We start from the raw sequence: 27,947 nt of genomic DNA on the forward strand, positions 1-27,947 counted from the left end.
GGGTGCTCCCCCCAAAGTGGGGCAGGCGTTAACGAGCACGGGCTGCAGACGGCTCCCTGACATTACCGCGGTGCTAATTCAATCACGGCTCACCTCCTGTGTGCACACGCTGCAGGGGAGGGCGGCTTTGAAGTCGGTGCTCCGGACATTTTCTACTCCCGCCCCCTTTTCCTCCCCAGGGAGCCCAGTTTCCAGGTTTTACAGCCCCTTCCTCGAGAGCCGGTGGCAAGCATTAGGCTGCTCCTCCCTAGCTAATCGGCTCGGCTGGTCCGTTTGTCTTGCAGACAGCACTTTGTCCTGCCGGGGAGCATTCCTCCTCTGATGGTGGCTGCGATGCGATTAACGACAAGAATGGGGATGTTAGAAATGATGAAGGAGAAACCCAGTTTATGTGCAGGACCCGGGAACCGAAGCCAGCCCCGGGGGGCGCAGCCTGTGCGGGGGTCCTGCTTCTGGCTCTGGCACACGTCCCTTGGTGCCGGGGGTAAAACGCAGCGGCTGGGAAATTCAGACGTGCCCGAATAAAACATGAAAGGATACCTTCTTTTCATTTTTTTTTTTTTTTTTTTTTTTTCTGCCAGATCAAAGGAAAACCTTGAAACCGTGTTTTAGTAGGATTGTGCCGCTTTAGTCAAAATGAAATTATTTCATAACATAGTATTTTAGACCACTGGAATGTAGTTGATAACTTCTAGAGAAAGCCTATTTTTGCGGATAATAGAGGTATTATCATGAATGAATCTGCTAACTTTAGGGACTCAAATGAGCATCACCTCTCGCGTTTACTCGAGCAGCTGTCGGGGAACGGGGTCAATATTTGTAAGCTGGGGCTGCCAAAATCAGTGGCAAGACATTTCGCGTGCTTGCTAAGTGTACATATGGCGAAGGAGTCATTACGCTAAGTGATCATTAGCACCTTTTCAAACAGAGCCCGGCGTCTCCCTCGCCGGTGGCTGAGCAGCTCATACACACAAGCCAGCCCCGCTGACCAGTCCGAGCCCCTAGCAAGGAGACAGCCCCTAGCTTTTTGCACGGAGGGGAAAGTGACCGCCAGAGCCATTCTCGGCTGCAGGCAGGTGCAGAGCTGGGTCTGTGATCCCATCCCATCCCATCTCCCAGCCCGGCCCAGCTGCTCGGCGTTGCTCGCCCCGAGACCTTTCATATCCCGCTCGCTTCCCCCAGGCACAGCTGCGGTTGTATCGCCCCCGTCTCCTCCCCCCATTTCGGTCCGGGGTCCGGCCGGCCTCTCGGCTCGTTGTGCACACCCCCCCCCCCGCCTGGCCTCGCAGAGCTGTTAAGACTGCTTTGAACGGGGTGGGCATCTAGAGAAGGGGTGAGGTCCTGCTGTGCTGTACAAAATGAGAGGAACATCCCTCTTAACCCCTATACCACTGCCCACTTCAAAAGTCTTAGGTATTTTTTTCCAGGTAACTTGTGTATTTATTGTTTTGCTCTCCTTAAAATGCCACCGCTTTAGAGCAGAGAAAATATTCAGCAGTGCACAGCTTTTTGGAGGCATTTCAATTACGTAATGACATGAGAGATAGAAAGAGAATTTCGGATCTTTTTTTTTTTTTTTTTTTTTTTTCTTTCCTTCTTTGAATTAGTATAACTGTTTAGTAATAATTTCCTTAATCCCTAACTCCAATATCTTCCTGAAAAAGAAAGTCTCAGGAAGATTTATGGCACTTTGAAACTTATTAGTTTCTGAAAAATTTTTAGTTTTCTGGAAGTCTTGCATTAAAGCCACATTAATAGTGCAATTGTAAGCAAATAGTAATCTCAAAAGTGTAGACAATTGCAGCATGGATTAAATAATAGTTAAGGAGTTTTCCAAATGTGGGAGCTATTCAGAAATCAAAGGCAACAGCCTTCAGAGGCACATAATATTGCTCTTTACCAGGCAAGTGTACTCAAGTGATTGAGTGGCCCCTGTATAAAAAAAGAAAACAGGTGTGTTTAAGGATGACTGACAGAACCTTCAGACCATTCATTATACGAGCCCCGATTACAAGTACCCCGGAAATCTTCTAATAACCCCAGAAATCAACTCTAAAGTGATGGAAATTTTTATTGCTCTTTTCATGTTAGTTCACAATTGACTTTGAAAGATTTATGACAACTTACATCAGCCAAAGATCATTCAACAGAGCCCTTTCTCCAGCCTGAAATCCAGCCATTTTGATCATGTTTTCTAGAGCATTACTCAAATAAAAAGTGCATAGCACTAGAGTAACAAACTTCACTGCCACTTAGGGAAAAATAGCTTTGGAATATTGCATTTCTTTTGATAACCATCCTCAAACCCCATTAGGAGCACAAGAGATGCTGAAATTACTCTTTTGCTAGGAGCCTACAACAGATAAGAAGTTGCAAGTCCAGATCCTTTCCAAGATCTATTTAGGCAAAAGGCTCTCAATCTACTTAATCTACTGAGGCCATCCATGTAAGAGTGATAAAATATTTTCACATTTACTTAAAAGTAAACTTTTTACATCTTAATAATCATATTTTTTTGTTATTTAAAAAACTCCAACACAATTTCATAAAAGGCCCAGTATTAACTACTAGTAGCTAGTTCCAGATGCATCCACATATCTGGTTAAAATCACAGCCCCATCACAGAAAGTGCCACATGGGAAACAGCAGAGAGACTGGATACCTGCTTTAGGGGACAGAGGGAAATTCGCACTTTTTGCATTTACCCTCAGTTAATTGTAAGCTTGAGCCCATGCAAGATAATTCGGATTCCCTACAAGGGCTGAAACAGATCTAGAGAATAAGGAGTCTGTACTTCCTTAATGGGGAGGAGCTCTCTTTTAGGGCAGGATAAATAGTTCTGCAATCCGTGTAATGGATTCAGAAGAAAGCTACAAAGTGTTTATGTTTGTGAAGAGATTACATTTATACTAGTATTTGCCCACTATGTTTGTATTCGGTGGGTCTGAAGTCGATGATCCAGATTGTCCAGCATGTCTCTATACCTGGCTCAGAGCTGCATCGTAAGTCCAGCAGGCAGTTACAGGCAGCGGCAGCCCAGAGAGCTATCGTTAGTGCAAATCCTCCTTAGTCACAGTCCGTACCGGCGGGTCAGACACCCAGCAAGAAGGCTCTGGGATCCCTATAACCTACAAAGCAGGGCGCTGCCCAGAAGCAGACGGGCTGTGCTCTGCAGGCGCTGCTGAGGTCCAGGGTGGGTGCCGGCAGCGCTGCTAAAGCGAAGCCCCCTGAGGCAGCCTCTTGCCGGGGCAGAGCTGGCGGCGGGGCCGTGCAGGTGAGCGGCAAGGACACCGCGCCGCTCTGGGGTCCGTAGGGCAGGGGGGCGCCGCAGAAAGCCTCCGGCCTCAGCTCCTGCAGCTGCCTCTTGAGCTTCATCCGGCGGTTCTGAAACCAGGTCTTGATCTGAGGGCAAGGGGAAAGGGTGAAGTAGAGAGGTGAGGTGTCGGCGGCACCCACCCACCCCGAGAGCCGCTGCCCTCAGCCCGCGGCATCGCCCCTGCCGTGCTTACCTGCACCTCGGAGAGCCGCATCCTGCCCGCCAGCTTGCGGCGCTCGGCGGCGCCCAGGTAGCGGTGCCGCTGGAAGGAGCTCTCCAGGGTGCCGATCTGCTCGGCGCTGAACGCCGTCCGCAGCCGCCGGCCCCCCCTGCCCGCCGCCTCTTCGGGGCTCTCGGGGCCCCCCTCCAGCTGGGGCCGCCCCGCTGTCCGCGGCCGCTCGCCTGCTCCTGGGGACGGGGGAGAGGGAGAAAGGGGTCAGCCAGGCCCAGGACCCGAAAGGGGGGCCGTTCCTCCCCACCCAGCGCAGAAGCCCCGACGGCAGCGGTTACCTGCAGCCGGGGGTGCTGCCAAGCGCTCCCTGCTCCTGCCGCCTTTCCCGGAGCTTTTCTCCTTGCTCCCCTCGCTCAGGCCGGGGCTGGAGCCCGAGGAAGACTGGCGGCCCGCGGCCAAGGAGGGTGCTCGGCGTGGGGTGCCCTGTGTGGGGCTCTTGGGGGCCTGGCTGCTCTGGGACAGCCACTCCACGGAGAACGGGGCCTTGGTCATCCTGCCTTGTTTCGGGGCTGCCGGGAAGGAGGCTGCCGGAGAGCACGACTGCTTTATACCGCAAGCCCCCCAGGAAAACGTTGTTTGTGTAAATACACATCAAAGAGCCAGATAAGTATCATCTAATTGCCATCGGTCCTGCCCCCCGACAGAAGATACCGTTCACACGTTGCCACGGCTCGAGGAGGCTCGGCTCCGCTGTGTCTGCCCCCGGAGGAGCTCCCTCCGCCGTCAGTGATTTACAGCTCTTGTTACATCCTATCCCGATGCAAATGGCATTTATGGCGCTGAGCGGCCTTAAACGGCGCTGGGGAATGCACCCCCGGGGGAGCGCGCAGGGACCGGCCCCCCCGGCCGCTGAGGGCAGAGAGGGTGCTGCTTCTCCCGACCCCCTTCCTCGAGAGCTGACTCTTTTAATTCCTTTTCAAGCAGCATCCACGGGCTAAAGTGAGCCTGCTCCTCTCTGGACTGAGCCTTGCACTCCCGGGACAGCCTGGGGCAGACGCTGCATTCTCCTGGGAATTCTCTCTTATAAGCACCAGGCACAGGGAGAGACAGGGGGCAGGAGGAGAAAGTAGTGAACCAGAAAAAAAAAATTAAAAAGTGAATGTCAAGGCCATTGGGTTGTACCAAAAGTGTGTTTGCTGGACTAAAGAGTCAGGAAAAGACAATTACTATATTAGAATTAACTTTCTGCTGAGGTTACAGAATTCACATCAGTATCTTCCTTCCCAGATCTTTGCAGCTGTACAGGCCACGCAGGTTTCTCTGCTATCTTATTCTCCATGTTTTTCCTCTTATCACCTTATGTACGCCTCTCAAAAGTGTTCCCATCTATCTTTGGATTTATATCGGGAATACTTGGCTGCTGCAGGAGTGCTTCTGTGGTATACTGACAAAAGGGTTGTGGTGCTTTACTGACAGCAAATTGCCTTCCCTTTCCATCCTCCCCTCCTGGGCAAATACTGAGTGCACGCACAACTTAAGCCAGCACAACTGCACCATTGATAACTCCTATTGCACCCTTGCCTGACATCATTCCACCTCCAGAAGTCATGACTGCATGTCTGATCTTTGTATCAATACAACACAAATTTTACGTAAACCCCCTCCATCTGAAAATGGATGTAGGTTTTGTTTCCTAAAACCTACATTTCAACCTCCTGTTCACTCAAAATATAGTTGGTATAATCAGGCATCAGAAAATCCTACCATTTTCTGCTTACTAGCAAATTGCTTTCTTGAACAATTTTCAAGTTTGACCTGTGAGCCCTTTCTAAGCTCTCTCTCTCCTCTTGCTTGTTCGTTCTCATGGAATATTCTGAGTCCTCCTCTACTCCACCAGTGATGACACTGTTCAAGAATTTAACTCTCTCTCTGACCAACAAAAATGCTAATAGTCATCTTGATTTAAAAGTGGCTAATAACCAATCTAGAACTTGTGGGTGCTACCACAACCAGACACCACAGTCCCTGTGGAGCCCCTGTGTCTGGCCTACGTAGATAGGGAAGAACATTACAGCTTACACTACAGTGTTAGTCTGAGCCCACTGAACGAGCTTCCTGGAGAAAACTAAAGGAACTGGTGTTAGAATGTCTAACAAAAGTTCAAGCATTAACACCTCCTGTACATCTGTTACATACAGAAAAAAAAACCACACACACACACACAAAAACAAAAAATGTCTCTAGCATGGACAAGGCCCTGCAGAAGTGTTTTTTTTTTTTATTTTTCTTTTTTTTTTTTTTAATTTTTTCCCCAATTGCATGAAAGGCTTTGATAGATATCTGACTAGAAAACTCATCCAATGATTCTTCCCAAGTATTTTCTCATTAACATTGGAAAAATTAGAAATTTACTTGACCAAACTGTACAAGATTGATTGTAACTTTCCACTATTTTATACAACCTCCTCTCCCTCTCTCCAATATTCTAAGTAGAGGTTCTTAACTATCCTTTGTAGTAGATAAACATGAAGACTATTCCCCACCATAAACTTGAGGAAATATTTTAAAATCAAAATTTTTCTTATTGTCCAATTCTGATGCCAACATATTTCATAGATCTGACTAGGCAGGAAGGAGATAGATGGAGAGGAATCATACAGGAATATGCTTTGTTAATCAAGTGACAAGTCCCTTGAGTTAGCTGCATTTAACATGTGACCTGGAAGCAGCCTCTCCAGTCACATCTGGCAATAATAGTGCCATTGCCTGCCCAGAGAAACCTGCCAAGCCTCCCTTGCAACCAAAGGCAAAATGCCTTTCTCCAGGATGTTAGAAAAAGAAAGTGCTATTTTTCTACAAGCTTTCTTATTTTAACTCTGACTACTTTAACAGCTTTCTGTGACACAGATGGGATGAAATTCCATCCCAAGGAGATAAATATATCCCTTGTGCCCAGGATATTTCCATCCCTAGTCCCTACATAATATTATATATACATGAGTATAAATATAAGCATCGTACTTATATAATTTATATATATAGTACAAACATACTTATGTTTATATACAAGTATAAAAATATATAAGTATAAAATAGTCTACCTGTATGGCTTTATTTTTACCAGATTTATATTCTATCAATGAATGAATGCACCAGCAAGCTGTTAGATGGGAAAAAAGAATATACGACATACGACAGTGTTCTAGAAAATAGATCTCAGGTTTTAGCATCCACTGATACATCTGTTACACAGTTTCGTTACAGATTTTAAGACATTTTCACCATCTGAGCTACAAATTACATCTTTACACACTGCTGGTTCATTAATTGCACTTTATTGAGGCAAATGTCACAGCCAAAAGATGGTGTCAAATGCTGAGCTTGCTGAGACACAAACTGATCATGTTGTGGCAAGGTTATATCAAATGTCATTTCCATTACACATAGAATGTATAAGTATCCTGGATAGATGGCAGATGACTTCTGGATGTAATGACTGCTGCAATATTTATCAGCTGCTAGCTTAATTTTATCTACATTTCTTAAGATGCCTCTTTCTGTTTCTATGTATTATTCATTTGGTGGTTGTTTGAAAAATCGCCTGCTAAACTTTGATACAGAAATATCATCTTTAAAATAAAGTGATGTTGCCAATGGGAAAAAAACCTGCTCATACTAAAGTCCCTGGGCTTTTGCAGGGAGTGAAGCAGGAAGGGATAGGACCTTCCTATTCTGCTCTGCTGCTACAAGAAGTTAGAGACAAAGAGTTCAGACACACCAACATGGCTCCCACTAGCAGAACTCTTAAGATCCTTTTGCCAAAAACAATAAGTTATACAGATGTTTGTACACTACACAGTTGCTCTCTTTGGGGAGTCAGCACCTTCACCATGAAAATAAGGACCAGCAGCATCCTCAAGGCAATAAAAAGTCTAAGGATAATCTGTAACCTGATGATGTAGAAGGGAGCATTTTAGCACTCAGGGGAATTAAAAGGAGTAGAAATTTGTCACTTGACACAAGTCCCTATACTTGTGAGTAGAAGCTGCAGTAAAAGAAGCCAAAAGTGACTTTATAGTTTTTTGGCTGGGATCAAGATAACAGTATTTATGAAAGCCAGCTCTGCAGAACTGTGTTTGCACAACATTGGTCACAGGCTGAGGAGGTTCTGCAGGTTCTGCTAGTCCTGCCTGGATGCCTACTAGGCAGTTGATAACAGATATTTTGGGACAGCAGCCCAGTCTTCAAGAACTAATTACTGCTCCATATCTTCCAGTCCAAAGGCCAACCCTGCCCTAGAGTGAGCCAGCTCAGAAACCTGCAGGATTGTGCTCTGAGACATCCCTTTCCATTGGAGCTCTGAAGGAACTGAAGAGAAAATAACTGAGGGCTTCCAAGTTCCTTTGGTTTGTCACAGGTAAAGGGAAAACTGCCAGTAGTTTGCCTTGCTGCAGCGAAGGTACAGAAGACCAAAGGGACTGTTTTGTAACAGCAGGTGACCCTTTCTTGTAACAAAGGAGAGTCCTGTGGCACTTAAGTAGAGTGAGTCCTTGGGAGTAGCTGGGTGGTGATGCAATTAACTTTTTTTTTTTTTTTTTTTTTTAAAGGCAGCTAAGGACATGTGAGATTCAGCTGTGTGTTTGTCTGTGGACAAGCAAAATTCCTACAAAGAGATGCCCAATGAAGCAAGGGCTGCTGGCATCTGCTGTACCATTTATGTGGTCTTTGTTCTGGCATGGTTATCCAACCATTGCAATTTCTGAGAAATCAGTCTTTAGGACTTAAAAGCATTACAAGTGGTGTCTAACCAACCTCTTTATCATCAATTATTATAAACTTTTCTCCCTGACAGAATAAGAGCTATTTTTCTGTGACAAAGGAAAAGACCATATGTGCAGAAAAACCAGGAGGGCCTGGAATAAACAGAGTGACAATGCTAGATGAAAATCAAATGACTGATCATGCTTGAAACTGATCTAAATCAACACAGCACTCAAAATGCCAGGAGCTCCCAAGGACCCTTACATAAGGCTGTTACCAGCAGCTAAGAGTCAGTGAAATGTTTTAACACACATATATTCTGCAGAAAGAACACGCTTATACGGGTTATTCTTAACAATTTCTTATCCCAAATTAACCATATTAAAAAAAAGAATTCAAAGTAGATATGAATTGGGACTATATTTAAAACACATACTCCTGTTGTTAGAGATGGCAGGGTTACAAGCAGCAGATTGTATTTTATTTTTTAATTCTTATTATACAAACTATTACAGTGGAAAACCGGTCAAGTTGCAGGCATACAAATCCGTCTTCTGTAGTCACTGTCTCATACCGTAATTGAGAGACATCTTTATGGGCACTTGTCAAATAAAATTACTCCTAAGTATGGAGTTGGTTTAATTCTGTCTAGACTAGCAATTAGAATTTTTAAACTATTATTTTAAAGGAAACAGCATGAAAAAGGGCCTTAAAAATTTCTTTATTTCCCAGAGTAGACAGGAATTAACTGTAGCAGCAGAACAATTGACCCCATCCACCTACCTTCACTGCACCCCAAAACAGATGAGCACAGACATGTCCTGACCTTCTCTCTCAACTTATTAATTAGAGATAAGCTAGGATATGCTGAGTGATAGCAGGAATGTAGTTAGAAAGGATGCTCAGCACTACACCTGTAATATGTGATTCAGTGCCTGTGTTTCCTCCAAGCAAAGCAGTGTACTTTCTTTGATAGGTTTCACACAAATGAGTGCATTGGAAATCAAAGGAATGTAACTTTTAAGATTTAAAATTATGAAATTGGGTATGTATGTATTTTTCTATAAGATTAAAGGGAACAGCTGAAATATATTGCACATACATATTGCACATATGCACTTCTGCTGTTTCATGTTTGCATATTTCTAATGGGCAGTTTTTGGAAGGCCAATCATTTTTCACAGTACCTTTGCTCATAGTGCAGCACATACACACACACACAAAAAAAAAGAAAAAAAAAAAAAAGAGGTTGCAAGGGTCTCTTGTGCCATCTCCTGGTTTTACTAAGTCTTCACATCCAGGAGTCTGCTACACAAAGGGAAAAAGTTGCAGAAGTTGAGCAGCGATTTTCCTGGCAGTGGAAGATGACTGGCAAAACTTGCTTTCCACCTTCCCCCCACTACAAGATATGTATTGGGTTTTTACCTCTCTTCTGCTTTTAGAATTAAGTCACTTCCCCATTGCATGAGCATATGCATATAACAGAAATCTGATATTACCCTATAACATCTACACAAATTCAAGTAATGTACATCTTGGCCACACCTATTCTATTAGTATGTATCAGTGGAAAAGCATAAATAAAACCTTGAAAATTACTGGCATATGATTAATAAATGAATGAATAGATTTTTTGATTGCAAATAAGTATTTGAATTTGGGTCCAATCCACTTTATAAAGAACACAGAAGGGACTCAATATCACTGCTGAATCCCCCTGCCTTCTCAGGGACAGAAGCCGAGTATCTGGGCTCTTATAACAATTTGATCTGATCCGTTCTCACAAATCTATGGAGAAGGTGATCCTACAGGTGCATTATGGGTGAATAACCTATTCCAGTGCTCTACAAGAATCTCTGCAATGCAAAACCAGAAACAGAATCACTATTGCTTCAAAATGAATACCTCTTGCCATAACCTCCACAGAGCATGGAGAAAACTAATTGTTTGTAGCTGCAAAAACTTTTCACAGCAGCATTTCACACACACAATCCTCAATGGCTCAAGCCATTTTTTTTGTCTCTCTGATTATATTTTCTAAACGTATTTTTATTACTGTCTTCTAGACTCTTTCATTTTGCCTGTATGTCTTAAGTACAGTGTCTAAATGGTAAACTATTCCTGATGATGATCTAGTGCCAAATAGAGCAAAATAATTACCTTCTGTCATATACGGCTCTCTTACAGTACATCTCAGGTCTCCCCCCTCCCCCCCCCCCCCCCATTTCTCCCCCCTTTTTCTTTTCTTCCTTTTTTTGAAAGCTGTACACATGGATTCATAATCAGTTAATGATCCATTGTGTTCCCCAGAGTTTTTTTTTTTTTTTCTTAAGTTCTGCAATTGTTCTTCATTTTGTATTTTTCCTTCAGAAATACAGGACTTAGAAGCTTAAATTTAAACTATTATCATGATTATTTTGAGTTCTAATCTTGTGTAAGCATGCTTCCTGTTCCATCCTCATATCATTAGTAAAAACCTTGGATACAACTGGATCCACACTGTGCACTATTATGGGTAGTCCTACCACTACTACATCCCACTCTGCACAATTTATCAAACAGCAGTAATTACTCTTTGATGATTAAGCAGCTGTGGACCCAACTAATAGCACAATCATCTGGATCTTAACAACCTGATATATAATCAGGTCGTATAGATCTGTTGTCAGGAGGTTTATTGAATTAAAAACTAAACAGTATGCTATATGTCAATCAATTGGGACAGTTATCCTGACAAATGAGACCATTAGGTTACTTAAAATTACATTACAGACAAACACGTTAGCCTTTTAAATTATTCTTTATGTTTGCAGATTTTTTAGATAGCTTTTTCAGTATCTCTTCTGGTACCTGAGTTCATCTGGCTGATGTTGCAATTCCGCAAGTCGTTCTCTTTAAATTGCTTCTCCACTTATTCCTGCCCCTTTTCCCACTTTTGATAAATAGCCTTGCCTTGCCTTGCCTTGCCTTGCCTTGCCTTTCCTTTCCTTTCCTGCTCTCCAGGAGCCCCCTCATTCTTCCTAAATCAAAACTATAATAATTCCAAGATTTCATTTTTTTAACTTGTTTGCTGTAGACTAGATTTACCCAGGTTACAACTAATACATCTAGTCAGCGTGATAATATTACATTCTGATCTGCAGCTTCTGATTAACTTTGATCATTGTATGTATTGTTTAGAGGTTAAGGAGTGAAATAGCAAACACTTCAGGCTTTTGCACCATCTTGATTGCTATTCACATCACCTGGTAAGCAAGGAACAGTGTGTAATAGAAAATTATTTAAGAACTCAACTTTACTGCTTTGTTTTTCCATTGCTGGCAATAGCATATTGTCTGTCAGGTTTTATTCTCAACCTGCTGTGCTATCCCTTTGTATTTGTTCTTGCTAATGCACCCTTCTTGTTCCTACTTTTTTTTTTTTTTTTTTTTTTTTTTTCAGTAATCTTTCTTGATTTGGGGTGGGGATGGAGGGATTTGGTGTCATTGATGAGTACATGCAGCCACACACTGCTCTCTGGGAATTCTTTTCTTTGCATGAGGATGGACTGTTTTAGAAACCTTTTTATAAACTTTCAACTCACCTGAACTTTTCTTTGCCATAGAATCCCTTCCCTATGATCTTATGTACCAACTCCTTAAGTTTATTTAAGTTTGCTTTTTTGAAGCCCACTGTTATTCTGCCTCTTTCATCCCTTTCTTTCCTTTCAGTCATGAACTCTGTTGTTTCACTGTAACTCTCATTCTGACTAACTGCCATCTTCAGATTTTCAACTTGTTTCTCTCTACTAATTACACTAAAATCTGAAATAGTAGCCTGTACATAAAAATGAAGTCCCCACATGCTCTTCTTGGTCAATGATCTGTTTTAGACCACCATGGCACTTCACCCCTTTAATTTACACACTGAAAAAGCTATACAGGTCGTCAGATTCTAAAACAATTATATGCAATATTGACATATATTTTACTATTTAGTATTTTACTATTCTTTCCCCTTGTCCATTCTGTGTGTCCTTGTTCCCTCCAATACTTTTCAATATCATTTTGTGTACTACAGGTCTAGATTTTTCCCTTTATTCCCCATGCTTTCAGCACTAGTTTTGACTCCCAAAGCTACATATAAACTGTCCCCATCCCAGACTCAGACCAAAACATGTCCCGGTTATCATCAGAGGGATAAGCAGGTATATGAATAGGAATGTGAAGTACAGCATATTGCAATATGTCCCTTGTTCTGGATAAAAATAAACAAACAAACCCAAACAAACAATAACGGATTATTGTTGACATTTCAAAATACACCATCCTTGCAATTTTACATGCAGCTTAAGATGTTCGGTAATATTAGCTATCTCTCCTCATGTGTTTGATGACATATAGCAATTCCCTACATTGCCTTTATGCAGGTTTCAGTCTCTCATATTATCTTTTATTTAAATAAACTAATTTTGAGGATTTTGTATTTTCAACAATGATCTTTGTGTTATATCCCATCTGTGTCTTGCAGTTTACTTTCATGGAGAACAGTTACTTTGCTAATGTCTGTGGATCTATATCCTCCTCTCAGGAGCCACCTACCCACCTGCTCTTTTTAGCTTTTTATCTTCAAGTCCTTTCAGTTCCCTGCATCAGGAAATATAAAATTAGGAGAGACATTGAAGGGACATCCTCCTCAACATACATAGGGACATCCTCCTCAACATACATAACTATTCTTTATCTCTGCCCCCCCCCACCCCCCCAAAAAAAAAAAATAAAAAAATTAGCAACTCTAGTCTATGTGCAGTTGATTATTCTTGCCTATCACTCAGAACCTTAGTTTTGTTTGTGTAACATAATTTATTTTATTCTGGCTCATTTTTCCAAGTTGTCAAGATCATTTTCAATTTTAATCTTGGTCATTAGCATGCCTGCAGAGCCAACAGATTTATGTCATCTTCAAAAACCACAGCATGTTAATGATGGCACCAAGTAATAATACCAAATGCGGGTCATCCTACTGGACATAACCTTTCATTTTCATAACAAGACACTGTCAACCACTCTGTGGTTATACAAACACTGGTGGATTTGCCGTATTTAGCAGTTTTTTTCTAGACCCATTTTCCTAGCTTGTTTGAAAAAAAAAACCAAGCACACAGTATCTGAGCTTTATGAGATATGTTCCTACATATGAGATATGAACAGAAATGAGCATATATTTGCAGAGATTCTAATTTTGAGTCTGAGTTGAGCTCAGGCTCAACTGTGCCCAGTCAAGCTTTCCAAATTATGTCTCTTCGATAATGGAAACTCAAATTGTCCAGTATACCAAGCTCTTAATTTCATAATGGCAAATGAGTTCTACCAGCATAAAACACAGTATCTATTTCAGTACCTGTCTAAAACTAGCGTCTATTTCATCTGTGTGAAGCCAACATCAGATCAGGTAAAGAATACCTATTAGTAAATCATATCCTAAAGATGATCACTCTGCCAATTAACCTTGATTTATGGGATGTGAGTTTCAACCTGGCATTCCCACAGCTTTAAGACTCCTAAAGGTCAACATGTATTTTAAAATAGTTATTTATAAAATTTGTTTTGAGAAAAAATATTAAAAAAAAAAAAAGAAAAACTCTAAACAGGATGCAACATGTGTATGTGTCGGATTGCATTTAAGCAAGTATGAGAGAGAAAAATCATTTATCTACATATTTTCTCTCACTGTAATATCAAGGATTGAAACAACCATATATTTATCACTGAAAAATTGTTAACTTACTTCCTTTTGAACTGTAGTTTACATTTGTTGTTTAGAAACAGATTTCCTAAAATTTTAATCCTTTGCAAATCATATACAGTATTCACAAAGATATGAGTCTCAAAAATGCTTGTGAAAGCAATCTGATATATAAAAGAAATAATGCAGAAAACCTTAAAAGCAAAATTTAGAACTGGTTGAAAAGTTCACAAGGAGATAAATTTGTCAGAATCATGAGCCAATGTTGATTCATGAAATATTTTCTAGTTTCTTGGTCTGGGCTTCTATGCTATTATTAATAGGAATCATCAGAATTCATCCACATTTCCTGGCAAACTTCTGGGGGTGTTGAAGTTGTGATCCTTAAAACCTGCTTTCAAATGCAGCAAGTAACTAGGACACAGTTCCCAATACTCTCACAGGAGTACTGAAAACCCCAGGGATCCTGGGGACAGACACCTGCAAAGGGACACAGAAAGAACACTAATGCACAGAGGAGTTGGAAAGGCTCCCGAGGAGCATACTTCATTTCAGAAACTCCACAGGTCATTGTCTGAAAAATAAATGACAAAATCAAGACTAGTGAGGGATGTGTAGAAATAAAAAAAAATAAAAAATAAAATAAAAAAAAAGAACTAGTACAGCTGGTGGCAATTCTGGCTGATAGAACAAACTTCATTTTTTCCAAACATTCTAATTTGGCATTGGAACAGGAACATGGGGCCGTATAGATATGACTGAACTTGCTGTTTTCACATGTTTTGTTCTGTGTTTTCTTTTAGAAGGACATTCCCCACAAAGACAGAAAAGTTTAGCCCAACCCTTACTGCATGTTAGTCATAAATAAGCAGTACATTTAGATGCTAGACATAACTTTATTGAGAAATCTGTTTCACATAAGATGTGCATACATCAGTGTTCATGGACAAAAGCAGACCAGTTTCCTAGTAAAAGTGTTTTTTTTCCCCCCAATAGCTATTTACATTTGATGTTGCTGAGGGGTGGTGTCTCAATACAAAATCTTAAATATTTGTTTGATGAAAACACCCCAAACTCAATACTATGCATTCATAACGACAGTCTTATACACTGAAGCATTATGCAGGAGATATGAAATTACTTTTAAATTCTTGTATAGCACCAGTTATCATCATAGAATAAAAATAATATTTTCTAGGTGTAGTAGATGCTTTAAATCCTGATAAAACTATTAGAAATATATGAATTAACATGTGTGCAAAATATAAATGCTAAGTAAATCCATAAAAGCAATTTCAACAGCTTGATTGGTAACTATATAAAATGCATCAAGATCATGTTATCAAGTTTTGTGGAGTTCTTTGCATTAGTAAAGCTTATGCTACTTCAGATTTTACTGTCTTTCAAAGGCAAGGCGTGGCTTTAAGTAAATTATGCATTTTTGATCGAGAAAAAGCAAATAACTAAAAATCCAAATCATTAAAACAAAGGCATATAGATCAAATATGTGAACTTATTTTTGAAGATAACCCATTACATTATTAAATCACTGCATCATATAAAGATAGGAGGTAATGATTAAATGTTTTCACATTTGGCAATTTTTAGAGAAATATTATTTAAATTCATTAAAATAGCAACACATTTTACTTCCTTAAGGGTGAGTAGAAATACTACAATTAATGACATGCTAAACCTACATATAGCAAATAACAAAATAAATCATCTTAAAAGTAGAACAAATGCAAGAAAATCCTGTTGAAGACTGAGTTATCCAGTGTTTAAACCAATAAGAGCAAAAAAGTTAGTTTGGTGTTAACATATTAGTAGGAAAAAGTAACTGAGGTATTTAATGGAAAGTACGGGCATACCTTGTGTTTGACTGAGAAAGATGAGAAGCAGAAGGCCTGTGATGGTATATATTGCCATTATTGATAAGAGAAAAGGGGAAGCTTCTCTCTTAAACATTGAAAAAGCTACAATTTCACATGTGCACATGCATTTCTGTCAAATACAATAGTACATTTTGTAAAATACTACAGATGCGCACATTTCCATTTCCTATGTATTTCTTTCTCCAACACCAAAACATGACAAGACAGTTAGATCTTATCTGCTCTTCCCAAAATATATTTTTCCTTATTTTTTTAAATAGAGTTCTAGCAAATCACTTTCAGGACAGAGCTTATTTTCTGTTTCTCACCCTTTCCTACTTCTCATTCAATACTACCATTGTTTCCTCTGGTAGAAATACTTGTACTTTTAATTAATTTGTAGGCTTAAAGTCTTGACCTTGCATAAACCTGGGTAGCTCAACTTTCTAGCTATAGCATCACCTTTCATTGCCATTTAGAAGGTCTTTTAAGCACAAGCTCTATAAACAGGTTAGCACCAAAATTTTACAAGATGCAGATCCAATTTTCTTACAGTTATCTTGTGTGTAATGCTGCTGGAGCACTGCAATCTACAAGAGCAACCTCAGGAGAAAAAGCCATAATCAATATGCCCACATACATACACACACACAATTAGCAAAGTGATTCTTGTATCAAATACAGAAAAAAAAAGCAATTTCACATTTGCTCTTTTCACAAGACCATGAAGGAAGAAGCAAAGCAACAAAGTGGTAAGATGTAGATTCAGATCTTACTTTCATATGGAAACAGGTTAGTTTAATGACAGTAAAATTAAACAAACAAACAAAAAACGTTACAGCACGGCATTCCTCTCCTTCCTTAAAATGCCTGAAGGAAAAGATAGCCAATTATTTAAGCTGAGTATAGTTTTATAATACACAACATAAAAGCAAGTCCCACCAATAGTCAACAGATAATAGAGGATCTGTGTCCCTGAATTATATGCACACTGTGTTAGGATACAAATGTATTATGCTTATATAAAAATATATTCAACATTCAATGAAGCATACTCTAAACTCTCCTAGGCCAACAGGAGACGGAAGTATAACTTGTTTCCACAGTACTTTTCAGATATTTGTCTGTGGGGTAATTATTTTTTATGCTAAAGAACAGTGACAAAATTTGTCTCTTTACTTTCAGGCTTTGATCTTTCATCCAGTTGCCAGGGAATCAAATCTCATTAGTCAGCATTTTAGTATTCCACATTAAAAAATATATCCATTTCAAATTGAGCTAATATTTTAAATCACTTAAGTTTATGCTTGGGAATTGGTTCAAGAGATAAAGTCAACTTAATCCTGTTTTACAGACTAGGAATAGAACAGCTAAAATGTAAATAATTACTGAAATGTTGCCTTCATTCTGCGCAGTGTGTCCTGAATTTTTCGAGAATGTTTTTCTGCTGGTATCTGATGGAAGTTGGCACAGTTGTCAGCTGCCAAGGCAGAAATGTCTGCATCTTTAAAATGAGTTATTCTTTGTCTGAGGTAAGACTGGAGCTTGAAATCTGGTGTAAAAGTATATGGATTCTCTTGAAACGCATGAACTTGGCTCACAACTTTTGCGATATTTCTTGAAAGAAAATATGGTAAAAAATATTAGTTTGTTTTGCTTCTGACAGAAGAAAAAAGTTTGAAGGAAACTCAAAAGCATTGAGCATTTACTTATACAGTATCTGTCCACTTAGATGTCAAAATGACTGACATTTAAATTGCTAGATGGAAAATCTTGTGTTAGCTCTCATTATCTCATTAGACACCATTCTATTTTACAAAGTTAGGTGACGTAAATATATAGTTAAAATAATTACCTAAGTTTAGTCCACTTGTGAGCTCCGTTTGTCATTGTGAATCCTCCAGTTTCGAGTTGTTGGACATGCATAGCCAAAACATGGGCTGATGGAATTGTTGGAAGTGTTTTGTATCTTTCTCCTTCCATCAAACACAAGCTGTCACTTTTTAAAAACACCTGGTGTAAAAGCGTACACAGATAAATGTTTTGGTAAGTATCAGGATAGGCTTTATAAGATCTCCACTTCATCTGCTTACCACAACATTTCATTTTTCATAAATTTTTAACTATTGGTATTGAAGACAACACTTTGAACTAATCTATTGGCAAACATTTTGAAATACAGAAACAAAGAAGGAACTTTAATCAAAAAACATTATGTATACAATGTTTAAGTGTTTTGATTCACAGCCAAAATTGTGTTTTAGAATTTCTACCTGATTTTGAATCAGATAAATCAATAATATAATGCCTGTGATAAAATAAACACTTAATATTTTTCAAAACAGATTATAAAAATCCTGCTCAAATCCTCAGAAAATGTAATTCCTTAGTTTGCTTTGAAACAACTTTCTTGTATCCCGTGTGATTAAGAATCTTTTCTGAGAAAAAATGAAGTGAAAATGTAAACTTAGACCAAGAGCCAACAGTCCCAGAACAAGTTAAAATCTCCTTCATAATGCAAAAAAATAATTTTGTATTTCATCCTCCAGAAGCACCCATTTAGTCAGATATTGAATATTCTTCAACGCCAAAGAAATATTGTATGTTAAAGACTTTATACTATACCTCAACAGCCTTGAGTTCTTCCATTATTTCAGCTACTTTTGCAGGTAGGATTTTCCAAGCCTTACAATAAAACAAAATACATTGTTTTTTGCATTAATGTCTGTATTGGAATGAGATTATGTTAAGCAAAATAGTTACAATAGAGAGCCCCAAACTTACTGGTAACTGTCGTACAATAAGATTTTCCAAGCCTGCTAGGATTTGCATCGCAGTAGCAAAATTTCTTTGTTCATAGCAGGATTTTGCTATAAGAAGAAATTTCGATAACAAGCTCACCTGCAGCTGGAAAAAAAAAAAAAAAAAGATAACCTTTTTTTTTTTTTTTAATGTGAATTTGGAAACTATCAAATTAAGTCAATTGCTAGCAAAATGCTTCATCAGTATATTGCCTCAGTTTGGAATGAGAAATTAGGCTTAATGATTTCATAGAAATGAAGTACCCTTGCAAGTATTGGATGATGCTAAGCCATGCCCAGGGTTTACTGTTGTTAATTTATTGATTTTATTGCTCTTACAAGGCTGAAAAGAGGCACTAGAAGAAAACAGCAGAGGGAAAGTAAAGGACTAGCAACACTACTCATTGAAATACATTTACATACTGTCTGCTAACTGGTCACTTATGTTTAAAAGTTGTCAAAACATGCAGACTTTAACCAAAACTATATGACCAACCAAACTATACTGCCTGTTAGAAAAATATATTGTGAATATATTCCGCCAGGGTTTGTTTAGGACATTTGTTTAAATTGTCCACCTCACATATATTTTGAGAAATGTGATAAACAGCGAAGCTTGATTAAAACCCAATAAATAATGAAACAGAAAGAGTGATAAGGGAACTAAGATGTTTGGGCTCCAAACTCCCAGAGCTAAAAATAAAATAAAATAATTGTGAGCAGATGCAGACTCATGTTTTTCAGTTGTTAGAAAGGAATCAACTGGTAGCTCCCCATTACTAATAGACGCATATTTGCTAAGATGTTTTTCCAGGATTCAGTTCAGAATTCAAAGTACTAATCAAGTTTAAAGAGTGACTTTCTGTCAAACTATCAAGAGGTATATAAGCAATATGCACAGTTCTGAAATTTTAGTTAATCACAAGATTCAACAGCTGTTTGTTTTGAAAAAAGTAAGATCTGCATAGACATTAAAATTTAATAGAATCAAGTTACTTCTGAAATGTACTATTACATAAATCTACAAAGTAACTGAAAATTAAATTAAATGAAAAGAAGAAAAGAGAGAGGTATTTTCTTTCATATTTTATCAGAATTATTGACTGTATTAACATCCTTTCACCACAAGTTTTTCTTTTTTCTGTCTCAGAGGTCTCTTATGAAAATCAGACAACTCTTTTTCCTCAGCAACCCATTTCTTATGTTCTATTAACACCTGCTACTAAAAAACATCTAAAACATCAAACAGACCCTCTTAATTACAATAAACTAAGCTGTTAACTGCACAGGTGTATTTTAGAACACTTTTTCAGGTTTTATATATAGCATTATATATTAACATACGCATATACATTAACAAATAAATGCTTCATAATTAATAATACAATAAAACAATGATTAACCTTAGATGTGTGACATGTTACAATTTCAGCAGCAACCCAGGTACTGGTACTGTCTGCATTTCTCAGTAATTGTAGAAGGTACTGGTCCTGTATGCACTTTGATAGAAACAGATTACAGACTTTAAATGAAACTTCCTCAGCAGAAACAGCTCTATGGAAAGGGTGGAAGAAAAGAAAAATAAGTCATGTTGACTTTGTTTTTGAAGGTAAGGTGCCAATTTCTAACCATTTAAAATAATTTTGCAGTGCTTGCAGTTCTGACTTTATAACTTTTTACAATGTACTTAGGGAGCTATGTTACTTTTTATAGAAGATACATGTATACATACATGTATATGTGATTACACAATAAACATATACAGTAGATACTTCTGTATATAAAGGCACCTTCACCCGCTTATTACCAAATAAAATTGTTCAAGCAGTAAAAAACACCCTAATAAAATCACAGCCAGTAAGCTCATTAAAAACTGCTGCTATTAAAGAAATTGAGCCAGTTATATAGTGGTGCCAAATTTTTTTCCATGTCTGAACCTCAAATCAGTATAAATCATGTGATTTAACCTCTGCCTTTCAACAATCTGTAACAGATGATCCTTAGAAAAGTCTACTACAAGTAATGTAATTAATAAGTACTAATTAGAAGCTAGCTGAATCCACTGAGTATATAAGTACTAGAGCATAAATAAAATATAATTGAGTCCATGTGGCCAGATGAAAATGTTAATTATCATTTAGCAAATAAATTTAAATAGGTTGGTAACCATTCTACATTCTAACAACTCTAGGAAACTACTTTTGTATCTATGAAGACTGATACTTTATTTACCTAGCACTGCAAAATGAACATTGCACTGGGAGGTTGTGGGGTCCCTATCCACATTCAGAACCCACAAAAGAGCACACAAATCCCAGGCAACCTGCACCAGCTGGACTTGCTTAAGGCAGGGCTGGACATACTGCAGTATATGATCCTGGGAAGTCTTTTCCCACCCCGTGGTTCTGCAGTGGTTGTTTCTATGCATGCATGCGCCACACATGCATGTACATTATCAAGTAACCTGTTTCAGAAGCCATTGCACTTCTTTTTCCCTCCAGAAATAAAGATCTCTGAAGCGACACCAACAACACAAATCTTCCACAATATTTAAGCCTGGTCCACTATAGATTTCAAAGAAATCACCTTGCATACGTGACAAATCACATACGTATGCATGCATAGGTACATATATATATATACATATATATATATATATATATATACACACACACACATACGTAATGTCTCCTGAAATTCAAAAAATATATGTAATCAGAATATCTACATATCTACCTAGCCCCCCACCCCAAAAAAGTATTTAAAAATGTTTCTCTCTTCCCAGATATATTATATATATAATATCCCAGATATATTACATATATAAGTTATAATAAGTTATTATGCATTATATATATCTAAGTGATAATAACTTATTATGCATGACTGTAATAGAGGGACAGTTAAAATAAGAAACTTACTTTTGGACAGGAACACATTTGTCTTTAACACCAAGTGCTCTTGAATTTAGAAAATGTACTGGATGACATTTATGAAATAATTCCTAAACAAAAAGAACAAGATGTATCTGTTAGATCTAGCAGTTCTTTTAAAATGCTAGGGGATAAAAATGGCTGATTTCTTTTTTATTCGTTGTTCTTTCTTCAGCAAATTGATCAGATGGATCACTGTCTAAGAATGGAATTAGCCATTCTATGTTTTACCACAGAGATTTCAAGACAAAAATGGAGTATTTTATTTCAGTGTAGTGAAATATTGGAAGCCTACTAAGCTTGAAATGGGGTGGAAAATGGTAGAGAAAGGAGATTGAATATATAACAGGAAGACAGATGTCATTTGTACTTCCAAGTAAACCTAATCCTTTGTACCTGTTGCAGTAATGTCAGCTGGCAACAAAGCTGTTGTGCACTGTATTCTGTTAAAATATACGGTCCGACTTCATCAGCTTTAGCAAAGGAGACTGGAAATTCTTCTGTAAAACTGCTATAGCATGGCTTTGGCAAAACCGATGAAATAGTGTAAAGTCGCTCCCTCTGATGCTGTGCAATTGGTCCCATACCTTTGGAAAGTTTCCAGTTAAAGTTCTGTAGAAAAAAATATGTAAAGCTACAACTTCTCTAAAGCTAACATTGTGTAAGTTCCTTGATGTAAGTTTCTGGAACATTTTGTTAGAGAAAGACCTTTTTGGCTGCAAAACTCTTCAGCTAATCTTCAGGGTTACAATAGACACTATTTGGTTTATTCACATTGCTATTTTAAGCAAATACAATACATATGGGTAATGAATCTGAGCTACCAGATCTCAATCAACAATTGGTATTTAAGCCAAATTTCTGTATTTTCAAACTTACTGCCATACAATGATATATATTCTGAAATTTTATACGTGAGTCACACACTAATTTCAACAATGAAGAGTAAAAATTCCTCTCAGAATTTGGATTATCTAAATCTATTATTACTGAAACAATTGACAGGGCACAATTAAGACAGAATCCTAATTTATACAACTTTATAGGCTTTCAATAATTTCAAAAGATTTAAAATACAGGTATATAAAAAATTAGTAAATCAGGATCTAGACCCTAAGCTGGATTTTTACTGTCAAAAAACAGTATATGGAAATGTGCTCCACATAGTATAGTCCATAGGACACACCTTTCTGGAAACATCTTCTGAGAGTTTTTTATACATGGAGTGCAATGTTCTTCTGTCCTCCTCCCCTTCTTCGCATTTGTCCATGCTGTAGCACAGCTGAGCACTGTCATTTTTCCTGGCAGAAGCATCCTCAAGCAATGACAACAAGCGTTCACCATAGCCATTTAACGGAGCTACCTGTAAACAAAAAACAGGTTAACAGAAAATTGAACTCAATTTCTTGTAAATTATAAGAAAGAAAGAAAATACAAGTGGTTTGTCTGGTTTGTCCAAAACCAGATGTATTGACTATGGTTATCAAAAATAGCACTGGCCTTTTTTGTACTTTACTATAGTTGTAATTAGGACTTTTTTTTTTTTTAGTTTTATTTTATTTTATTTATTTATTTATTTATTTTTACTTCTTAAAGATTGCACTAAAATTCTTGTTTACCTTGGAAGAAATAAATTCTTTTAGGGTACATAAAAGGTCTGCATTTGTTGCAAAGTCTACACTGTAACAGTCTTCAATCCAAGCCTGCAGGATGTAGAAACTGCGGTTACATATTTTGGTAAGTGATGTGGAAGGATCCAGGCTTGCACTGGTGAGAAGAAAAAGACACTTATTGCACCAGAATTTATATCCAATTCCAATTTAAAAATAAATGCTGGAAAAACTGCAAATATTATTTGGTATTGAGTGTACTATCTTAAATTCTTGTTTCATATTTCTAGAATCCATGACTCTGTGCAAACAAAGCTGTAATTGTACTTACTAACCAACGTTGAACAACTGAGAGAAACAAGACTCAGAATTCAGAAAATAAAAGACGACACCATATTGCCAAATATAGCACTTGCTCTAATTTCACTCTCACATGCCAATCTTATAAAAACAAACATCAAAAAATGAATTTAATTAAGTAGGTCTTTCCAGAAACATCTGCTTGATACTTGGGGGAAAAATAGTTGTGTTTTGATAATATTTTTCATGGGAAGTTACTGTACCTGGATAAAGTGCTGCTGATTCTATCAAGAAGAAACTGCAAAAATTCTTCTTGTGTGCAGAAATAGCGAAATGTGTAGAGAAACTGCTGTACATAGCCTTCTAAAAATGCATTTCTGTGAAGCACAAGAAAAGCTTCAGACAAGCAAGAATGCAATTTCTTCTCGCATCAGAGTAGAGCAACAGCAAAAATCGTCAAAACATCAAGAACTAGCAGGGATTTCAAACTGAAGCTCTACAGAAAATTTTGATTTCTTTTTATTTTTACACATGAATATTTTGATTGTCAACAGTAAAAGTACAAATTGAACATGCTTATTATATACCCATTAGAAATGATAGTATTATATGTGTGTGTGTGTATATATATGTATAAATACATATATGTACATACATACTCATAGATACCTTAAGACGAGTCAATTTCTATGTCTACCTGATGGCCTACTGCAAACTATGTGAGTTTGAGTTTGCTGAATGTGGAAGCTTTGATTCCAAAACAGTTTGTTCACTTTGTGCAAAATATTAACTACCAGAAACAGCAGTAACTGGCTCTAAGAGTCAGGACAAGCTGGGAGTAGCACACTTGGCTTACTCTTACTTGCCTCTAAACTTCCTCTACAATTTAAAATGCTGTTTTATTTCCAGCTTTCAGAAATAATGCTGCAATCTTGCATTTTTCTGACTGCTCAAAATGGATGAAAATATGAATTACGGGTTACCTGGTGTCTTTTGCTTTTAGAATCTTACAGTAGCACAAGACTGATGGAGTCTCTCAAGCAGTTTCTGTCCTCCTTACCTGAGGTACCATAAAACAACAATTTAACCCAGCTGAGGGTTAAAGGACAACTTTGTCCTCACCTAAGCCCTGAGATAAGCTTGTATCTTGATAATTCCCAAAGTCTGGGTGAGAAATCTATAAAGCAAAATCTATAGATATTCATATCCAAACTCCATTAGTAAGAACGATTGAATTGTATGTTCTGAAGAATTATTAAACTAGTGGTAATAACAAAGCCACGATTCCATGGCAACTATCAGAAACAAACTTCAAATAAGTAAAGGATAAAAGAACTGTAAAGTTATTAGTTTTTGATTTATTATCAATTGCTTGAGTTTTAATCAAATCCAAACTTAGTAATTTGGCTTATTTCTTATCAGTCTTTTTTTTTTTTTTTTTTTTTTACCATTTCCGTGCCCATTTCTGCAAATAAGTGTGCACAGAAATAACATTAAACTTGAAAGCAGAAAGGAAAATTTATGCAGTGCTGTGTAACCAAGATTTATCCTAGACACTATATCTTTTTAAAAATTAATAAATACGACTCATCGCACTCCCAATTAATGATGTACAAAATGCACTATACCTAGAATATAAATAAGCCATTAAACCGAGTGGTGTCCCAGCCTGCAGAACTCTTATTCCATTTTGATTATTGCATTTATGTTTCTCTGTATTATAGTAAATAAGCAATGATGACTCATCCGTAGGTGCCACATCCATGGTGTCAGTTCTCCTGTTGTGAATGACTGTAGGAAGCACACAGGATTCCACACCCCATTGTTCTGCATACATGATCTGCTCAGAGAGGCAAACCCATGCAAAATTAAAATGTAGGAAGATGATCAGGAAAATCTGTGCAAGGTGTGCTTTACTCAATCTAAAGCCAAACCACATTTTATACAATTTTTCTTTTTAAACACCGCCACTAGCAACAACTTTTAATCATTCTTTCAAACCTTCCTTAATTTGGCACTTTGACAACAACCACTTCACAGCTCATACATTGACTTAAGTGGACAATGACACTAATACAGTATAGAAATTACAAATAAAACCAAAGCAAAATAAAGTCTGACTTGCCTGCACGTATTTCTTCACCAGTTCAAGAAACTGCACCTTTGATTTCATCTCCTGTAGCTGTCCTCTCAATTTGGTCAACATAGATCTAGTTTCAGGACCTTTAGATTGAAAACACACAAAGCATACAAACATCAATTATTCTGATATACAGGGAAAAATTCTTAAATGATATAAATATGCACCCATTTCATTACTGACAATTTGCTGTAATCTTACTTTTGCTTCTTCTTTCTTTCTGCAATAGTTTCTGGTAAAACTGTATGGTCTTTCTGTAATTTTTTGTCTCCATCATTAGCAATTGTTCTAGTTCCTATTTAAAGAGAAAAAGGATTCTGATCATAATGGTAAATACAAAGTTCTAATAGGAAAGTTTTAGTGTAGTTATTTTTGTACAAAAAAGTGAACATCCAAACAGACAAGCATATGCTATTAGCCAAGCAGAATTGCCTTTCGCACCTGCACTTAGAGACAAATTACAGAACACATCACCTTCCCCAGGAAAGTAATAGTTATGTGACAGTTCTACATGTTATGAACTGGAGCTAGTGTATGTATGATGACACAACATTGAAGTTTGTCTGAATCCATTTATATCAATATGCCTTGAGTTATAATTGCACTTATCTGTTTGTTTTCAAGAACTTTTTTTTTTTTTTTTTTTTTAATTGACACTAAGCAGGCATCCAGAACTAAAACTTTTTTTTTTTTTTTTTTCCAGTTACAGCCCAGAAATGCTCTGTTAAGCAGCTGGCCTATATTTGTAGCAAGAACTGAATGTTTTATTGAAGCAATAGTTTCCAAACCAGAATGGTTACATTATATTATGCATCTGAGTCAGAAGGCAGCCAGGAGAGCTGCTTTACAAAGGACACCCCAATTTTGAAGTTCAATTCAATATAAAATTGATAAATAAAAAATTGATAAATATATCAATATATAAATATTTTATAGTTACATGTTTTATATAATAAATAAGAATGATTTTTCTCTTAAATTATATAACTTAAGCAAGGAATAGAAATGAAAGTAGATCCTACTCATCACAATTTATCCAGTTAGTGTAAACATTTATATTTGTTTGCATATCAAAGGTTTATTTTTTTTTTCTAGCCAATGAAAATGGGCATCCATATTGAAAGCTTCACATCTGTTATGAAACAAGTAACCGTATGTGTTGTTGTTTTTGAAAGTGGTGGCTTTTGCACTTGTGTCCTAAGTTAACTACCAATGACCCAATTACATTTCAAATGGAGTAAGTTGACTAAATGCAGCACACAGAACTCCCACAAGCAGAGTGATCAAAAAACTCATAGCTCAGAGCTAACATATCAAACAACAGATTGGTAAATAGGTTAGCTTTAATGGGATGGACTTACTGGAAATTAATTTGAGTTTGAGAAAAATCTGTCACTGTTTTTCACAAAAGCTCAAAAGGCTTAACAACATAGTTCATTAGTAGCAAGTCACAAAATCCCTGTGTTTTTTAAAAAGAATTACCATTACACAGTCACCATGTAGAGAAGAGTGAAAGCACAGAAAAACTATTATCTAGATTCTGAATCAAAGACAGCTTGATTTACTTAAAGGTTTGTTTTCATTTCATCAGTTAAAGTGAAAACAAGTTGATTAAAAGAATATAATCACAGAAAGAGACTCAGAAAGGGTGGCTATTTTCTGATGTTTGGAATCTAATAGGTATTCTAGGAAGTGGCTTGTCCCTTAAATAACTTTAGATGAGTAACAATGAAGTCAGAAGCAAGGCATTAATTCCCAGTCCATTCTAGAATGTCTTCCATTTTAGGTCTAGAATATAAACATTTTTGATGAACTCACATATTCAGTTGTTATTTGATGAAATTCTGCATCCTCTGAAGAGCATTTAACTTGTCAGGACACTTTTCTACAGAACATCGCTAAGTCTAAGGAACGAAGTAATGATTTATTTTTTTCCACTGGGAAATTTGCAGATTCAAACTATCCATGACAAAACAGGACTTTTTATATGCTGAGGTGTGGCTTCACCAAAGGATACAGAATATTGGCAGAACAGAAAGGAAAAGAGTAAAAAGAATGGTAAAGGGAAAACTGTCGACAGAATACGCAAAGCTTTTGCTAGAAACCTTGTAGTCATTGGCTGGATGCACAGAAGTCTGGCAGAGACTGAGAAGTATCTTATGAGATCTAGAGAGAGAACTGAAACTCAGTGTGGGCAAACAGGATAAGGGTGAAGGCTTGGGGCTGCAAGAGAACTGCAAGCAATCTTATCAGAGTACAGAAAAAAAACAACAAACTTCTTATTGTGAGGGCTGAGTTGGACTTCCCTCTAGAGAA

General features: G+C 37.7%; 2 protein-coding genes across 5 annotated transcripts in view; both read right to left on the reverse strand.

The window, feature by feature from the left end:
- Positions 1 to 2,053: 2,053 nt before the first annotated feature.
- Positions 2,054 to 10,419, reverse strand: LOC113843967 (uncharacterized). The gene is made up of 3 exons (XM_027460159.3): positions 3,827 to 10,419; positions 3,510 to 3,724; positions 2,054 to 3,402 (listed from the first exon to the last, which is right to left on the reverse strand). The coding sequence occupies exons 1-3, from the start codon at positions 4,038 to 4,040 to the stop codon at positions 3,091 to 3,093; spliced, it is 741 nt and encodes a 246-aa protein (XP_027315960.3). The 5' UTR covers positions 4,041 to 10,419; the 3' UTR covers positions 2,054 to 3,090.
- A 4,436-nt stretch (positions 10,420 to 14,855) lies between these two features.
- Positions 14,856 to 27,947, reverse strand: part of KNDC1 (kinase non-catalytic C-lobe domain containing 1) — a 62,758-nt gene continuing 49,666 nt past the window's right edge. For 2 of the 4 annotated variants that reach the window (XM_027460149.3, XM_027460148.3), the window contains 13 exons: positions 25,833 to 25,926; positions 25,617 to 25,714; positions 25,120 to 25,331; positions 23,755 to 23,868; positions 23,201 to 23,348; positions 22,768 to 22,944; positions 21,978 to 22,193; positions 21,570 to 21,652; positions 20,052 to 20,202; positions 18,632 to 18,754; positions 18,473 to 18,532; positions 17,703 to 17,860; positions 14,856 to 17,464 (listed from right to left, as the gene is read on the reverse strand). In XM_027460149.3, coding sequence (XP_027315950.3) covers positions 17,233 to 17,464; positions 17,703 to 17,860; positions 18,473 to 18,532; positions 18,632 to 18,754; positions 20,052 to 20,202; positions 21,570 to 21,652; positions 21,978 to 22,193; positions 22,768 to 22,944; positions 23,201 to 23,348; positions 23,755 to 23,868; positions 25,120 to 25,331; positions 25,617 to 25,714; positions 25,833 to 25,926 — 1,866 coding nt within the window. In that variant the 3' untranslated portion in view covers positions 14,856 to 17,232. Of the gene's footprint in view, positions 17,465 to 17,702; positions 17,861 to 18,472; positions 18,533 to 18,631; positions 18,755 to 20,051; positions 20,203 to 21,569; positions 21,653 to 21,977; positions 22,194 to 22,767; positions 22,945 to 23,200; positions 23,349 to 23,754; positions 23,869 to 25,119; positions 25,332 to 25,616; positions 25,715 to 25,832; positions 25,927 to 27,947 lie in introns of those variants that run through there. The other 2 variants (XR_011810079.1, XR_003497971.3) reach the window with 2 other exon arrangements.

Source organism: Anas platyrhynchos, chromosome 6 (assembly GCF_047663525.1).
Source record: "Anas platyrhynchos isolate ZD024472 breed Pekin duck chromosome 6, IASCAAS_PekinDuck_T2T, whole genome shotgun sequence".
NCBI lineage: Eukaryota > Metazoa > Chordata > Aves > Anseriformes > Anatidae > Anas > Anas platyrhynchos.